The sequence below is a fragment of the Calcarisporiella thermophila genome (genome assembly GCF_041956535.1).
Source record: "Calcarisporiella thermophila strain CBS 279.70 unplaced genomic scaffold VTP21scaffold_4, whole genome shotgun sequence".
Lineage (NCBI taxonomy): Eukaryota > Fungi > Calcarisporiellomycota > Calcarisporiellomycetes > Calcarisporiellales > Calcarisporiellaceae > Calcarisporiella > Calcarisporiella thermophila.
In genome coordinates this window covers 1,232,776-1,248,664 of record NW_027192194.1, presented here as the reverse complement: position 1 = coordinate 1,248,664, position 15,889 = coordinate 1,232,776, and the positions used below count along the sequence as shown (strand labels likewise).

Genomic DNA, 15,889 nt, shown 5'->3' with positions numbered 1-15,889 from the left:
CAGCCTAACCAAGATAGTTGTGAGAAGTTTTGGTTTCCTTGCTTCTGGGATCAACTATGTTTGGGAGCTCTACTGGATATTTGAATAAACTTTCTTCTACTAAAACGACTCCCTCGAAAATCCCCTTTATTAAAACGGCTACTAAGTGAGCCCTCGCAATGCCCCTACAGAAAACGCATCGCCTGAATGCAAAGGCTTTGCTACCCAACGCTACATAATAAATTCGAATAACGACGGCTAGTTTTATTGTTCACGTTTCCATACTCTGTCCCTTATCTGCCGTCTTTTTTGCCACTGCTGAGTTCATCCTGCCTATCATTGCATCTAAGGGTCCAGCTGCCTTCCTGTGTTATTCTTATCTGTTAGTGAAATATCTCTATTTGACGCATGCTCCCCCGTCCTTGTTGGAACTGTTAGCCATATTGTGAGCCTGCAAGCTGACCTTGGCAGGTAGGCTACCGACCATTCGTGGACTACATTGTCCTAGTCCAGAGGAATACGATAACGAGAGGTTCGTAACCGATATCCATCTATCTGTTGTAACATGTTGACTGCCAAAGGCGGAGCTTGCCAGAGAATTCAATCCAAGTTCTTGCCTTATGAGGAAATTTGGATGGACAAATTCGGTTCAACTGCAAGATGTAATAGGGATGCGCTAGTTACAGGAATACATGCTCCAATTCTACGCAGAAAACTAAAAAGGGGCTCCAAATACAAAATGATTCTGAAGTACCAATAATGTTGAATAGCAGCATGGTGTCTCGATACGTCTATCTTCGAGCATATCATGGTAAACCATTATAAATAGGACGAAGGTGAGTGCATTCGACCAAGATTCTAACACCAACTATGAAGACGCCTTTACTCATCCTTTTCGCTGCGATCTCTGTATCCTATGGGGCTCCCACCCCCTCTCCCGACTTTTTTACCCAGGACGGGCTCATAAAAGCTGGCTCCACCGCCGGTGGTGCCCTTGCAGGCGCAGGAATAGGGGCTACCGCATGTTTGACGTCGGTAGCAGGCGCTCCGCTTGCTCCCCTCTGTGCATTAGGCGGTGCCGTGGTGGGAGGTACGCTGGGAAATCATGGTGGCAAAGCACTCTCGGAAAAGATCACCGGAACTCCACATATAGATAACACGGCATCCCGAATTGACTCTGTCAAAGAGGGCGTCATCGAGGGTGTGGGGCTGGCTACTGGCTTGGGGGCTGCATCTAAAGTGGGGTCGAAATTAGCCAAGCCGGCGGTTGAGATTGCGGCGGGGGCGATAACTAAAGGCACCATCAGAGGTGCAGAGAAGGTCGCCGGAGATTTGGCTAATAACCAGGGCCGAGACGAGAGTAGCCAGAGTCCTGGGAAGCCAGCCGGGCCGAAATAGTTCGGAGGAGTCAAGAACTTCGTCAATGCATTAGAGCAACCAGGTGGGGCCGAAAAACTTCTCAATAGAGCCTCTGGAAGGAGCTAGAATTAGAACATTTGTATTGTATGCTTTGCGGATGAAATAAAAACAACATAGAATTTGGACATCAACCGAACTTCGATAGCCATAGCAAAAACGGACTCATCTAGGAGAGAAAAAACTGCATCCTAGAGGGGATCAATGGATAGATCCCCCTTAGACCAAAATTGACTGCCATTGTGCAAAAGATTGAAAGGGGGTTTAATACAAATGAGTTCTATTGTTAGTGGGGATGGAACTGGGCATTCATAGAGATCTTTACAGAACCGAGTCAAAAACCAAGAATGAAAAGTGAATAAGTACAGTTTCAGATTAATAATAATAAAGAAAAACGGTGGGGTGAAGAGAAGGAGAGAAAAACTTAGGGACAATAGGAGAATGGGAAAGAAAAGAAAGAGTCAAGGCTCTCAAAATAAGCTGAAGAGGGAACGGTATATAAATAAAAATCCTGCGAAATAATAGTAAATAAGATCAAATAAAATACAACCGGAAAGAAAAGGGCCTCCTCGCCTCCCTCTCCTTTAGTTGGTATTTCCGGCAGGGGGCGGAGATCCCGGAGGATGACGCTGATGTCGATGTGGAGGCGGAGGGGGCGGGAGCGGGGGGGTAGGGGATGGGATCGGGGGCGGAGAGGGTGAAAAAGGCTCGGGCGGGTTGTAGGGGCTGTATCCCGAGTGATCGATTCCATCCGGGCGGTGCTCCGTCACCGGTGCAGACGACCCACGCCGTTGGGTAAACGAATGAGGGGAAGCTTGTGGGGGATATTGCTGAGAGTATGGCTCGGGCATTGGGGTGTGGTTACTGTAGTGGGTGTTGCTGTTGGGGGTAGGGGAGCGGTACACCGGCGGTGCCCCATATGGACCATTATAAGGCATTGGATCTACCCAACCAGTGCTCGTCGCACCACTCTCCCGTCCCATGTTCGCATTATAGGCGGCGGGAGGCGGGGGCGGGGGAGGCGGGTAATGCGAAGGAGTGGCTGGGTAGTGCGGCATCGGGGTCAATGCGACCGGCACCGCAATTGGTTTGGAGGCGGGCTTTCGTTGGAAGCACAAATAAACACACCTGAAAAGCACCAGGAGTATCAGAAGACCCAGCGCCACAACCACCGGAATTCCAATCTGCTTGTTCTGGTTGAACCAGTCCCTCACGACGTCAAGCACATTGCCCGTCTGACACTGTCCATGGAAACACTTCCCGCCATATCCGCACGGTGTCCCATCGATGAAGTTACCGCTCAATCGGATACATGTGCCGGGCCGTCCCGGGTCATTGCAAGTAATGGCGCAGGATCCATCCTGGAAGTTGCACGCCGTGGTGAGATTGGCACGCCCACCCCCCATGTTGCCTCGGGAGGCGCACTGTTGGTCACGCGATGTGCACTGACCGGATGCACATTTTAATCCGTTGGCCCCACAGTCCGTCCCGTCCGGAACGCGTTTATCATCGGGACACATAGGGCTGGTGCCATTGCAGGTCTCGGGGATGTCACAGCTGGAGATCGCAGGGCGACACACCGTGTTTGCCGGCTTGAGTTGGCACTTTTCACAGCACTCGCTGTTGGCATCGCTAGAATGAAGGTACCAAGAAAACAGATGGAGGATATTAGTACACGTGCGCATTCCAACCCACACACAAAGCACTCTTGCGGGCTATTTACCTGCACACCGCTCCAGGTTTGAGCGTACAATCCGGGTTACAACATTCGCTCCCCTGTTGCCCCGCATCACATTGCTCTCCCTCCTCCAATATTCCATTCCCGCACATGGCGAGCTTCTCGGTTCTCCTCAACCCGGGCGGTTGCAAACAAAATCCTTTGCTAGGGATGGTCCCGCAAACTTCCCCTAAAGAGCATGGTGAGAATTGGTTGGTGCTGGTGTTGCTCGTGGGGTTCATGAGAAACTGTCCATTGGCATCACATTGTGGGGTGGCCGAGCAACACCGGCTGCAGTGGGGTTCCCCTGGTCTCGGGCAAGGGCAATCTGCACTGGTACAATCGTGCTGCGCACCAAAACCATGCCCTATCTCGTGCGCGACGACTTTCCACTCATCTCTTGTGATGGATGAAACACCGGTACCGGACACGAATTCATCCCCGCTCATCTCGATGCCTTTCAAATGGGCATTCACCAAGACATAAAACGAGTTAAATTTCAGCAGGATGAGTCTAGAAAGAAAGAGAATACGTACTATCTCCACTACTACCCCCGTTTTTACTTGCCGAAGAGGTACATAGCTGTCCTAACCACGCTATCCCCACCCTCGACTTGGAGCTAGCCAAGGAACAACATAAAAATTAAATACATGAACCCATTTTTCAGTGAATAGGGGAAGGGGGATGGAGAAGCGGAGGTAGAAAGTTTCATCGCAACAACACTTACTTGCACTGCGTCATCAGATGCCATAGTGCCGCACCATCTTCTCCAAGAGATCCTCTCCACTGGCTAAAATCACTGAGCCGTTGGTTGATGTTGTAGGCGTCCGAGCAATCGCGGTTCCACGTGGCATTTTTGTCAGCCCCATTAGTGCATGGGGGCGGGCGGGTATCAATGGTGATCACGCCGAGAGCGACGTTGAATGCCTGCTCAAAAACCTGGGACGCCTGGTTGAAGTCGGTAATGATCTGACGCCGGGCATTTTCCACATTAGTATAGCTACGGACATAAGTGCAGTCGGCCGCAACTCCAATATAGGCGATTCTTTTTGAGGTTGGGCATCCCTGAGACCCCGTCGCGGCCAACTGCCGCGGGGGAGCGGGTGCGCGCCTTTCAAGCGAGAGAGAGGGAAAGGTGGAGAGGAGAGGTTTTCGCCTCTCTAGCGGGCTGAAGGTATAATCCAGCGGGAGATAATTATCGTGCTGGATGGGAGCCCCGATGAGGGATGAGAAGCGCTGCTCAAGCGGGACCGAGCGCAATACATGGTTGTATTTCAACTCGTCCATGGCGCAGGATAAGCTAGGCCCCATGATGGCAGTGTCGCGCTTCATAAGAGCTTCAGGTACAGTGTCAGAGTCTCGATAAATTACCATTGTTGCGGCGCTCTGCTCCGAACCCCGTGCAAATAAATGCTGTACGGATGGATCCTCACTTCTCTTCGTCAAGCTGTAAGTTTCAATCGGCTTCACATGGTATAGCTCGCCCATATGCGTAAATGCCCCTTCAAAAGTTGGCCGCGAGGAGTCCTTGTGGACCACAATTCTTGCCCATCCCAACGCACCCTCACGCCACTTCTCATTTTCCTCACGCACGATTCCAATCGCGTCCCGTTCGTACCATTGGTGGGTGTTGTGATCATCTGCAACCCATCCTTTATACACTAGATGATCCTCAGCACGAAGGGGTTCCCATTTCACAGCCCCAGTTTCAGGGTCGTGGATCGCGAAGGAAGCATCGGGGTGTAGAAGGTCAAGATTGGGTTCAAGGTGAAGGTGGAAAATGCGACCGTAGGCGCGGAAACGTAATAGGACCGCATCATCGTGTTGAAGGTTCTCTTCAAGCGGCAGGGAAGAACGCTTGTGAAGCTGTGATGATTCAGTGTTTAGTCGCGGTAGTATTTTAAAAGTAGGTTGGGCGACAAATTCAATTCTGGAAAGCGGACGATCCGTTTGTGAATCGCCTATGGGGAAAGCATGTGGAATATGCACATTATTAATATGATAGTGAATGCCAGAGTCATCGGGCTGATGAAATGGAGCAAATAAAAATAAACACGATGGGGGTGGCTATGAATTAAAACATACCGTCTACTAGAGAAACAAATAGCGTGGCTACGAGCAAAAGCAAGAAGAGAACAGTGTGCCACTGTTCTATACCAAAGGCGCGCATGACCTGCTAGCAGAGTGATCCAGTATGACAAATGCAGCTTGAGCTTTGACCGGTTGTTAAGCAAATCAAAGAGTAAAAATAAAATAATCAAGCAGATAAAAATAAAAGGGGGGGGGGGGTGTAAACTTAGGCGATTAGCAAAGACAAATAAAGAGAAAACAAAGGTTGGAGACGGAGGTTCTTTCAATTTGTAATGATGTTTCTATTATTATACCGCCATTGGTTTCGTAACGATTTTTGAAGGAATAGATGGAAAAATGGAAAAATGGAAAAAAATGAAGTGTGGTAACTGCTATCCGTTGTTATTTTTCCTCTCTTTTGACTCCTTAAGCTTAATTTTTTTTTGTTCCGAGGCTGAGGCAAAACATAAGCCAAGCGATTGGTCATCGATCCAATCTGCATTAACACTTTTATAGCCAACATATGATCAGGATACCAGGAATTTCTCTCGGTGTATTTTGCAATGCTAGTTGGGGACCAGAGCCGCTGCACTTCATTCATGATTTCAGAGGTTTCAGAGCCTCAAAGCCTCACATTAATATACTTAAATACACATACTAGAATCATTAAGGAACTATAAATTAATTAAAGGAGAGTCTTTGCCCCCTCCCCCCTCCCCCAGGCAATCGAAGGGGGAACTGGAGCCGGAGTATTTTCTTCACAAACTAGCCCTACGCAAATAGAGCAGTCACCGCAGCAAGTACCGCACTAAACACGGTCAGAGCAGTGGCGGTAGCGGGAGAGGATGCGGCCGACGTGGTAAATGTCAGAGACTGGCAGTTGCTTGCTAATGAAGTGGCAGCAGCTTTGACATCCGAGCAGCTCCCAGGAGTGCTTTCTGAAATGGGGTCGTTAGCGACGTTGCGGAACCACCGGGTGCTCTTGCCGTTCTTCATTTCCGGGTGCAGTGCGTAGATCAGCGCTTCCAGGGTCGCATCTGCCTGCACAACGGGAGTGGCAAACCAGTCGAAGCCACCTCCTGTGGATTGAATACCGTCAAGGCGGTATACCTGCTGCGATTTCGTGAATTTGTACGCCCCAGCGTCACTAATGCCATAGTTTTTGAGCACATCGTCCATAGTTCTGGCGATAAACGTCTCATCGATCATGACGTCTACCTCCTTCATTGCCTCGAGGAAGGCGGCGGAGCTATTGAAGTTAAAGGTGGTGGGCGCATGGAAGAGGGCGGAGGCATCCTCCGTCAGCTGCTTCTTGTAGGCAGCGGTCGAGATGCTCCAGCTTGCGGTGTTATTGTTGAACTCACTCGGGGCCAAATAGGAAGTCCAGGCGACCAGTGGTTTTGATTTAGCCTTGGCAGCGCCATTCTTGAAGCAGTTGTAGTTGTTGTTAATGTCTCTCGTCTTCTTTTCGGCCGTCTCTTCCAAGTTGTAGAACAGAGAAAAGAACTCCAACCATTCCGCACGCTATCGAATCAATTGGTTGAAAGATGGAATGAAAAACGCCGGAATATAAATAACAAGGCCCCTCTTTCGAAGCAGCCCTATGAAATGGCAACTTACATTAAGTGGTCCAGGATCTTGGACTTCGCTTGTATAAACCGCTTTGGTCAGATTCATATCCTTGGGGAAGAAGGAGCCCCCAAAGACCACATCCACATTGGAAAGCAGCAGGTTTGTTTCGGTTATATTGCTCGGAATTGCTCTAGCTGAGCCCTGCTCCCTTTTTTTTTGTAGGCATGGAGAGGTGACGGCGGATTCTGTGTCAAAAGCGACGATAGTGTCAACGACGCCCAAGTAGTCTAGGAAGGCGGTCGCTGTAGTTTCAAGTGTCGCAACTCGGCTCACAGGAATCTCGAAAACAGTCATATTCGCTGGGATACTCGCTGGACGCGGAGTGCCACATTGGACGAGGGCGAAGGTCTGATTAGAATACTTGTTTGACACAAGCTTGTAGTTATTAAAGTACTGTATACTGAAAAGGGACGCCGTGTCCACTAGACATGACATGGGGAATAGGGTTGAGGGGGCCATAATATCCTGATGCCATCCAGTCTGGTACTAGTTACCTTTGGTTTCATACTTGAAATACTTGGCGTTCGGGTCGAATGCATTGACGCAATTCGGATTGGCCAATGGAGTATTCTGGGCAGAGGCAGCAGCCACGAGCGCAGCAAGGAGGAGGTAAAGTCGGGCCATTTCAGGGCTGTGGGGGAAGATTGCTGCGAAAGGAGATGAGCAGGGGATTAAGCAAGAACGAATGGAGTAGAGGAGGATCGAAAAAGAAAGAGGTTTATTGTTGGAGAGAGCGGCGGCTCTATTTGTTTAGATTCCGAAGTGTTGGTGTTAGAGTATGCGGGAGAGAGTGGTGCTTCGTTCTTTAAATTCTTTTCGCGTCCAAGCGCAATGATTCGTCAACAGCGAATATATCAAGACTCCTCCTGGCTTGTGGCCCTAGGGGTGAGAAAAAAATACAGCCTCCACGGTAATAAAAAGCTCGACAGATCAGCTTTCTTCTGCACATATCCCAGCTGCGTTCTCCTCGTACTGGCGAGCGATCCGAATCCGATCCCGCATCCTCACCACGAAACGCCGGCCAATGCCAAACCAGTTTGTTGAAAAGCCACGGCCCTTCTATTGGCGCTCGCGGATTGAATTTCCACGTTGTCTGCATGGCTTAGTTGGTTGATTTTCCCCAAAATTCAAGGTGTGCGCCTGCGGTCCGCAGAGGGAGCAGAAAGTGGAGGGTTGAAAGTTCATGCACGGCATCCATATGGCAGATGGATCCTTCCGTCTGGCTCCGAGCGCCGCACGTGATGAGTAGGTGGGTCGGCGTCTTATCCAAAGCCCCCCAGGAGACGCATTGGAAGGGGAGATAAGTCGAATGCAGGTCGGGAATCAACTGATGATGGCCTGAACGCTATTCCTAGTCGCCTTTTTTCCCGTTTCAACAAAATGATTGATTTCTGTGAAATGGGGAAAGGGCGATTGAGTCACTAGCGCGAAAACAACGCCTAAAACAATATGCCATTCCCAATAGGCGGTACATTTATGGTTTGAAAACTCTGGTTTTTTATTGAGTAGGATTTCTCCCTACCAACGTAGAGCCATATTCAATCTAGATCAAGCGCTACTCTCCATGATATTACGTAAGGAGGGGGGGGGGAACGTCAACGAGAGGAGCACAAGGTTTCTCTGCACGCTTGCATGAGAGGAGGGCTCTTTTCGTAACGGCGAAAATGGACTATGAATACACTCGGAGAAGCCAAGGCCGCGCAAAAGGCCTAAGGGCTTCCCGCTGCTAAAAAGGCGGAATCGCAGGCCCTCGCATGCAGCAACTTATGCCGCCAAATTTCGGAATTCAAAGGATCACTTGCCATCGGAAAAATAACGCTCTTCCGAGGGCCTGGAATTTTAGATGTGGCTGAAAATGAGTGGAGAAAGCCGATAGCATTAAAGAATTGGGGATCCAATTTACTGCAGGCTTTAGCCTTTAATTAAAGGCTATTGGGGGAGTGATACACCAAACCGGGGTGGGGCGAGGAATGACGTGAGAGAATTTTCAACTTTACCGCTTCCGTTTTGTTATTCTCTAATTAATGAAATGAACAATAACACAGGTAGCAATGAGCCTGAGATGAATAAAGTATACACACAGCCGCTATCGATAGCTATCAAAGGCATAGAAATATACACGAAAAATGAGGAGGAGGTTCATGTGCAGTGATCTTTTTTGGAGGGAGAGGCTACTGAAGATATGGGAATAAATACTACATAGAGGGGGAGGTTTTGCGTGGATGTTTTTGTCGTGCCAGCGACGTAAACGGGGGAAGGGGGGAGAGAGGGCAGAGGGGACACGACGCCTTGCACCTCTTCACATGCCATAGGTGTGCAAGCACGAGGTGTAGTGGCCCGGATACTGGCCACTGCAGGTCTGGCAAACGAGGATGGTGTTGGGAGTTGGATAGTGGCAGCATCTGGGCATAAACATATGGTTAGCAAGGGGAGACTCCCCGCCGTCGCCTTGAGCTTGTCTTTACCCGCTCCCTCGCCACCCGCTTCCGCAGTTTTGGCAGAAATGAAAGGGAACCCACACTATCTCGGACATGGTTCGTTGCTTGGCTTCTGGGAATTCTTCTTTTCTTCTTGCCGCAGTCTCGAAGGTCGCCGGAGAGGAGGGAAAGTGAAGACAGGAGGAGCGAGGGAAGGAAAAATAAATAGGGCCGATGATAATGGGCGTCTTATATAATATTTCTAACTTGCACACACGGTGTCCAGCTCGCATTCATTGGCATGAATATACAAAGGCAGTTTAAGATGCGAGGGTAACACGGGGGTGTGAAATTATGTTCCGCCCTACACTCCGCGTGGCCCTCCGGAAAAGAGAACGCTCCCATTTGCTTCTCGCACACGCTTGTGCTCTCATTCAGAAGAAAGAACAAAAAGGAAGGAAAGAAGAGGGGGAGAGGCTAACGGCGAGGGCGGGTAAAAGCATCTGAGAACTTACTTCCATCATTCAAGGTTGCATGATAAGAGAGATAAATCGAGCTCATGCCCTCAATCAAACAAGCGCTCTAGGTTGTGGAGCATGAAAAACCGCTCGAGAGCTTAGGCTTTTGCAGACACTCAACAAATAACCCGTTTCCTTTTGCAACGGGAAACGAGCATAGTGAGAAAGTGAATAAAGCCTCTTGCCAAAGCTAACTCAATCCTGCAACCCTCGCCGGCCTTGTCGTGGCCAAGAGGTTCTAGCAGCGACCAACCAACAAGGTTTGGGCAGTCAAAATAGAGTATGGGAAGGTTAGGTTTTCTTTGATCAGATGACAGCCGTGTCGAGAAACGATTTCCGAGCGCGTAACGGAACACAGTCCCATGTTGTATCAAATCTATTGCTGCTCTGGAAAATTAGAAATCGACTGCAGTTTCCAACCCCCTCCCCCCCCCTCCCGCGGACATGGCCTTCGAGGCCCTCGCGCGAAGAGCGGAAGGGGAGAGAGGTCGTCAGCTTCCCTCCGCTATGAAGGGGAGGGAGCTCTGTCCATCCTATCCCTTGCATGACGCTGCATGGTCTGCATGGTTTGTGCATCAGACATAGAGTGTGCCCCTCCCCCATCTCCCTCTCTCCCTCAATTAGTTTTAGCCCTAGCCTCTTTTCTTGCAACAAAATCTATTAGCTAATGCTGTATATAAATGTACACGGTTACATAACATGAACAATGGGGGGGGGGGAGGAGGGGAGAAAACAGGCGTCTATTCCACAGCAAAAAGCAAGGTTTATAGCATCATGGCGCTCAGGAGTGCAATCCATCCCACCCACCATCCTGCTGTGCTGGGCATCCTTTGCGAGGAGGAGAACACCCCCGAGACCGCCTTTCCGTCCACATACGGTGGCTTATCTTCCAACCCAGCCTCCTTCACCACATAGCCGAGCGAGGCTAGCATCTTTCTAAGCTTCGGGCCGATGGGGTGGGCCCCGCCTCCACGCGAGATCCCTTCCTCCAGCCTCACCCCTTGGTCCTGCACAAATCGCATTAGGAAATCGCTTGTGTTGGTATAGGTTGCGTAGTCTACGTGGGACACCGACGAGCCATCGGAGAAGGGTTTCAACGACGTCTCCAGCACCACCACATCACCTATTTGAGAACCTCCCACCGGCATAAAGCCAAGCTTGCCTTTGGAAGTGGCTATTTGCAGTAGTTCGCTTCCTATTCTCATATACTCTGGTGACTTGGTGAGGTTGGCGACGAAGTCTTGAATGGTTGGGAAGGTGGAGTTGATGCCGGGAATCTCATTGAGAAGACGGGTATATTTTGTAGTGAGGCGTGAGAGGTCCGGGAGGGTGACCAGGAACTTGTCGAAGATGAACTCGTAGAAGCCATCGAAGGTATACGGGGCGTTACGACCACCAAGAATACCGATATCAGGCGTTAGTGCGATGGGAACCTAGCGTATGCATGGGGAAGAGGAGGGTGAGATGGGGAAGTGTCTTGCATGGAAAACCATGTCGGGCACCGTTGGTCTCTTACCTCGTGCACATAATCCGACCACCCTGATCCAAACCCAAGCCCATGAATCAGTTCATGAACAACTACAAAGAGGAAGTCCGACTGGTTCTTTTGTATTGGTGTTCCGGAGGACTATGGGGTAGAAAGCGTTAATCTCTTACTATTGCTTGGTCCAAGGCCATCTAACACGTACGCTGAACCAAAACGGTGCTTCAGAATTGAACATGGCGTGGATGTCGAACTGGCTGTATTGGGGGTGCTGGTATAGTCCTAGCTGCTTTACCAATGCTTGGGGTATCAATCTGAAGAGAATTGGAATACGGTGAGTGAGGCTGGGTGGACATAGACCGCAGGGGGCCATTCAATTTGCATACCTCTTCACCCCGTCCTCCGAGTCGAACGCGGGTAACACTCTTGCGGGTGCAGCGCCCCCTAGTGTCACAAACCGTTCAGGACAAATGCTCAGCTCGCGACAAAATGCGAAAAAGCTGGCGTTGACGGACACCGGCTGCTTCAGTTCGACCACTTCTGAGATAATCTCTCCTGCTCGTCGCAGCAGCTCGTTCGCCGAGGAGCATTGTTCTGGGGAGGCCTGGCAAGTGATATCGAAGTGAAAGTAATTGGTGACGGAGGAGGGGGAGGGCTGTGTTTGGGCGAAGGCCTTGGAAACACTGGCGGAGTTTGCCCTGGACTCGAGGGGACACGACACGGCGACGCGCTTGGAAGGCGAGAGGGGGTTAGGTATATCGAAGCAGGTTTCGGCGTTGGCCGGAATGGCAAGCATCCACAGGCACAGTAACCATAGTATGAAGCCTCCCATTACATGGAACACACTTTACGAAATTTCGGAATGAAGAAATGATGAAGCGGGAAATGAGGTTGTATATGCATATATGTAGAGGACTGAAAAATGAAAAACCGTTTGATCGGATCGTCACCCGTCAGGAACAAAATTATGTCTTATGTGACTCGTTTTGTGACATTTATTTGCATGATCATTCTCATGTCTATTAATTTCTTTTTGGTTGCTCACAAGTCAGCAGTACAACCACCATGTCGGGCGATGACGTATGGGCATCCGACGGCGAGGAACATGGCGGTTTCGAAAAAGAGATGGCTAACCGGGAATGGTCGCGTCTCCATCAGATCCACTCTGATGTACTCTTCATTGCAATGCTTTTTTGTTTTCCGTCTGGGTAACAGTTATTTATCCCGCTCCTTACTCTCTAGGCTGGATATCGGGAAGGAATCACGGAAGGAAAAAACTATACACTACAGCAGGGTTTTGACCGCGGCTTTCGAGAGGGATTGGAAGTTGGCAGAAAAGTGGGGCGATTACGTGGGATCATAAAGTAGATTTTGTATCATCCAGATCTCACTCATTTGCCATCGCTCATGGATTATTTAATAGCACTCTCCTAAAATTCCATACCCAGAATCCAGACATCCTACTGCCATCTTGCGCTGTGATTCCTGAACTTCAGGCTTTGGAAAAGGAACTTTCTAGCCTTGGTGTTGAGCATTTCTTCACCAAAGATCATTTCCTTCCCGAAAAGGAAGACAAAAACGTCAGTCAGTGTAGTGGTACCTGTGCGACGCAGGGGTGCGCGAAATCGACTGAAAATGGCGTCCCTCAAGTATCAATAGATGCGCTCACAAGCAAGGTAGAGAAAATTGCACGCGAGCTGGGGTATTCTTTTGATTAGACGGCTTTTAGATTTGTTTGTATTGAGATTATCGTATATACACGCTAAATATATATAAAAACATTTCCAAAAAATTTCTCGTCAGCTATCTTCACCAGCTGATCTCTCACTGTATGCCAGCCATGCGGGGCCACGAAGAACGCTTGCTGCCTGCAACTCCCCGCCGCTCCTTTCCCACCATGACTGGAATTGATTAGTCGCTTCGATGCCCACCCGCAATACTAAAGGAAAAAAAAAAAGAGCTCTGCCAAGTCAGCATATACATCGACCAAAGATTTCGGCAAAGTGGTAACTGACGTTCTTGTTCCATCACGTCCAACTTCTCGATAAAGCCTTGGTCCTGGAAGAAATCGCCTCCAATCTGGGAACGGTCCATTATTTCGCGTAATCGTACGCGATAAGTCTTGTGAAAAAGGATATCATTGTATTAGCCATTTTCTCTACCTTTTCTTCTCTCCTTTCTCGGCCTTAAAAAAAAATCTATATTAACACTTACAGTTCTTAGTAATTGGGTTAGTTTCTTGTCGTCTAATAATTCCACGATTTTCATCCCAAATGTGAAATAATACGAACAGAGTTGTCGCAAATTAATACTGGTGGGTCCCGCGCTAAGATTGGCCATGCCACGCGGGCCTAAAAATTTCGGGAGATAGAGCTGCACATAATCATAATCGCGACTATCATGCAAAAATAAATCCATTGAGTAATTTGATCTCAAAATTCTCTGAAAAAGATGACAGGTGTATCGAAACATATATTTATTTTACCCAAATCTTGCAAGGCCTTCCGCTAGCCACAGAGGGATCTCGACTTTTTTGCCTGCTGATATTTTGGCCTCGTCTTCTTCGCCAATGAGCCAGCCAATGCCCTCTACATCTTGATTGAAGCCCGCTTGGACTCTCTTTAGAAGGATTGGGGAGATCTTTAGATCTGGTATATCATTTTAGAATTAGCAGGGAATCTGAATACCTGAGTCTCAGCGAGAATGGAATCTATGTTATAATATTCGTCCCCCATATATTATAAAGTATAAAAAAAATCGCGAAAATTTAGACGCGTCAAATTATTTAGATGGCTTGTTTGAGATTGAAATAGGGTATGAATAATATAGCCTATGATTCGGCATTTTTAGAGAGAATCAAAAATGCTTTTATTATAAAGTCCAAAATACACGAGAATGAAAAATAAAAGAATGGTTATAGCCTATCGGCGACCTCTCTTTGGCTTCTTGCGCGGTGGAGCTGTTTGAATTAATAAGGGTTAGTATACTACGTATTTTACAACACAATAAAAGCGCGCTCACCTTTTGGAGCCTCTACTTCTTCTTCACTCTCCTCGGCCTCTTCTTCCACTTCCTCCTCCCCACTCTCATTTCCTCTAGCTCCTTCTAATCCCCCAATAAACTCTTCCTCATCAAATAAATTGTCATTGTCTGATGCTTGGCTTTCCTCCCCATCCTCCCCTACTTCCTCATCTTCATTGTCGTCGCCTTCAAATAAATCTTCATTCAAATCCTCATCTCCGATCATGCCCTCATTATCATCCTCTTCTTCTCCCATTTCATCCTCCTCCTCATCTTCTACTTTTTCTTCCTCCTCCTCCTCATCTTCTACTTCTTCTTCCTCCTCCTCCTCCTCCTCTTTTTTCTTTCCTCCCGTCGCAATCCGGTGCTTCTCTTTCTCTTCCAATTTTCTTTTAACGTTTTCTTCTTGAGCCCTCTTACGCTCTGCTGCTTCAGCCTTTCGTTTTTCTCTCGCTTGTGCCATTTCCCGCACCTCCTCGGGGGTCTTTTGTATTATATCATGGTGGAGGATTTCGCCCTCACATAATCCAGCCTGAATCTTCAAGAGTTTCAACTCCATCCGTGGCCCTAGTTCCACCAGACGAATGGCCCTCTGCTCCGATTGTCTATTGTTTCTCCCCGGGAAATGCTGCGGAAGAACGACATTGGACTCTCCTGCGTCCTCGACATCCGATTCCGAAGCGTGGGCTTCGCGGAGAACATACTCGCTGATATCTTGGAAATCACCCAGACTGGGAACATTAAGATTGATCACGCGCTTCACGGATTTGGAGATGCCCGTCGGTTTCACATGGATGCTATAATGACGGAAATCAACGCGCTTGGTCTCGCTGTTATAGTTGAGGAGAACGATGCGGCGTGCGTCTGCCAATTGCATCTGTTGACAAAATAATCAATGAAAAGCTAATAGTTAGATGCGAGGCCAACGAGACTCGGTCCCAAAATTATCCTAATCTTACCGTTTGCACGTTGATGGCAGGGAACAGATTCTGGAACATCGTCGTCATCAGTTTGAGAGCCTTTTCCTCTCCTCCAAAATTGTTCAGAACCAAGAGGGGACTTGTCTTGAACTCGCTCCCCGGGCTCTTTGGATTCCGCTGGCTTGCAATCACATCCTTCGTTAGAGAGTATTTAGTCACCCTAAATGTCAGGGTTGGGCCTCGTGGCACACGGGCTATTCTCAGATTAGTGCCTGCATCTGTACGCGAGAAAATCATGAAATGGGTGACAGAGAGCTGGCCTGCAACAGCAACGAAATCCTTGAGCTTGTTAGTCTTGCGTTCACGGAGTTTCGCTGCAGTGTTTGGCTCAAGGACTCTTCGGACATCTCGAGACAAGGCTGCGACGGATCGACCCACTGCTCCAGAGCGTATGACAAAGGACTTGGGCGGCTTGGGGGCGTTGGGATCGTCGCTTGGCTTGACGTGGGTTCTCTTCTTCTTCTACATTGATTAGAAATGCAAAAGAGAAACATGCTGCTGATTAGAATACATTGTAATTAGAAGCAAAGAAATTCCATGGCCACTTACTCTACGATGACCCATGGCTCAATGGAAAAACAAAAATAGATTGACGGATGTATCCAAAATCCTCGAGCGAAATGAATTCCAAAGATTTGTTTACCTCCATTTCCATA

At 48.7% G+C, this 15,889-nt stretch overlaps 9 protein-coding genes across 9 annotated transcripts; 2 read left to right on the top strand and 7 right to left on the bottom strand.

The window, feature by feature from the left end:
• Nucleotides 1–4: 4 nt before the first annotated feature.
• On the bottom strand, nt 5–319 carry VTP21DRAFT_8796 (uncharacterized protein; the record flags this gene model as incomplete). The annotated part of the gene is made up of 2 exons (XM_069399685.1): nt 5–210; nt 265–319. 2 exons carry the CDS (start codon nt 317–319, stop codon nt 5–7), a joined length of 261 nt encoding a protein of 86 aa, XP_069255078.1.
• Nucleotides 320–849: 530 nt separating this feature from the next.
• VTP21DRAFT_8795 (uncharacterized protein) lies at nt 850–1,377 on the top strand (the record flags this gene model as incomplete). Its single annotated transcript, XM_069399684.1, has 1 exon — nt 850–1,377. The coding sequence occupies one exon, from the start codon at nt 850–852 to the stop codon at nt 1,375–1,377; it is 528 nt and encodes a 175-aa protein (XP_069255077.1).
• Nucleotides 1,378–1,979: 602 nt separating this feature from the next.
• Nucleotides 1,980–5,282, bottom strand: VTP21DRAFT_8794 (uncharacterized protein; the record flags this gene model as incomplete). Its single annotated transcript, XM_069399683.1, has 5 exons — nt 1,980–3,027; nt 3,119–3,569; nt 3,649–3,731; nt 3,840–5,073; nt 5,198–5,282. The coding sequence occupies 5 exons, from the start codon at nt 5,280–5,282 to the stop codon at nt 1,980–1,982; spliced, it is 2,901 nt and encodes a 966-aa protein (XP_069255076.1).
• A 671-nt stretch (nt 5,283–5,953) lies between these two features.
• Nucleotides 5,954–7,438, bottom strand: VTP21DRAFT_8793 (uncharacterized protein; the record flags this gene model as incomplete). Its single annotated transcript, XM_069399682.1, has 3 exons — nt 5,954–6,706; nt 6,803–7,236; nt 7,309–7,438. 3 exons carry the CDS (start codon nt 7,436–7,438, stop codon nt 5,954–5,956), a joined length of 1,317 nt encoding a protein of 438 aa, XP_069255075.1.
• Nucleotides 7,439–9,113: 1,675 nt separating this feature from the next.
• Nucleotides 9,114–9,347, bottom strand: VTP21DRAFT_8792 (uncharacterized protein; the record flags this gene model as incomplete). The annotated part of the gene is made up of 2 exons (XM_069399681.1): nt 9,114–9,216; nt 9,280–9,347. 2 exons carry the CDS (start codon nt 9,345–9,347, stop codon nt 9,114–9,116), a joined length of 171 nt encoding a protein of 56 aa, XP_069255074.1.
• A 1,166-nt stretch (nt 9,348–10,513) lies between these two features.
• On the bottom strand, nt 10,514–12,064 carry VTP21DRAFT_8791 (uncharacterized protein; the record flags this gene model as incomplete). Its single annotated transcript, XM_069399680.1, has 4 exons — nt 10,514–11,182; nt 11,266–11,376; nt 11,438–11,546; nt 11,619–12,064. The coding sequence occupies 4 exons, from the start codon at nt 12,062–12,064 to the stop codon at nt 10,514–10,516; spliced, it is 1,335 nt and encodes a 444-aa protein (XP_069255073.1).
• A 233-nt stretch (nt 12,065–12,297) lies between these two features.
• On the top strand, nt 12,298–12,950 carry VTP21DRAFT_8790 (uncharacterized protein; the record flags this gene model as incomplete). The annotated part of the gene is made up of 3 exons (XM_069399679.1): nt 12,298–12,402; nt 12,475–12,596; nt 12,656–12,950. The coding sequence occupies 3 exons, from the start codon at nt 12,298–12,300 to the stop codon at nt 12,948–12,950; spliced, it is 522 nt and encodes a 173-aa protein (XP_069255072.1).
• Nucleotides 12,951–13,031: 81 nt separating this feature from the next.
• On the bottom strand, nt 13,032–13,967 carry VTP21DRAFT_8789 (uncharacterized protein; the record flags this gene model as incomplete). Its single annotated transcript, XM_069399677.1, has 5 exons — nt 13,032–13,171; nt 13,248–13,353; nt 13,447–13,627; nt 13,718–13,851; nt 13,920–13,967. 5 exons carry the CDS (start codon nt 13,965–13,967, stop codon nt 13,032–13,034), a joined length of 609 nt encoding a protein of 202 aa, XP_069255071.1.
• A 186-nt stretch (nt 13,968–14,153) lies between these two features.
• Nucleotides 14,154–15,797, bottom strand: VTP21DRAFT_8788 (uncharacterized protein; the record flags this gene model as incomplete). The annotated part of the gene is made up of 4 exons (XM_069399676.1): nt 14,154–14,191; nt 14,254–15,130; nt 15,213–15,695; nt 15,783–15,797. The coding sequence occupies 4 exons, from the start codon at nt 15,795–15,797 to the stop codon at nt 14,154–14,156; spliced, it is 1,413 nt and encodes a 470-aa protein (XP_069255070.1).
• Nucleotides 15,798–15,889: the final 92 nt, after the last annotated feature.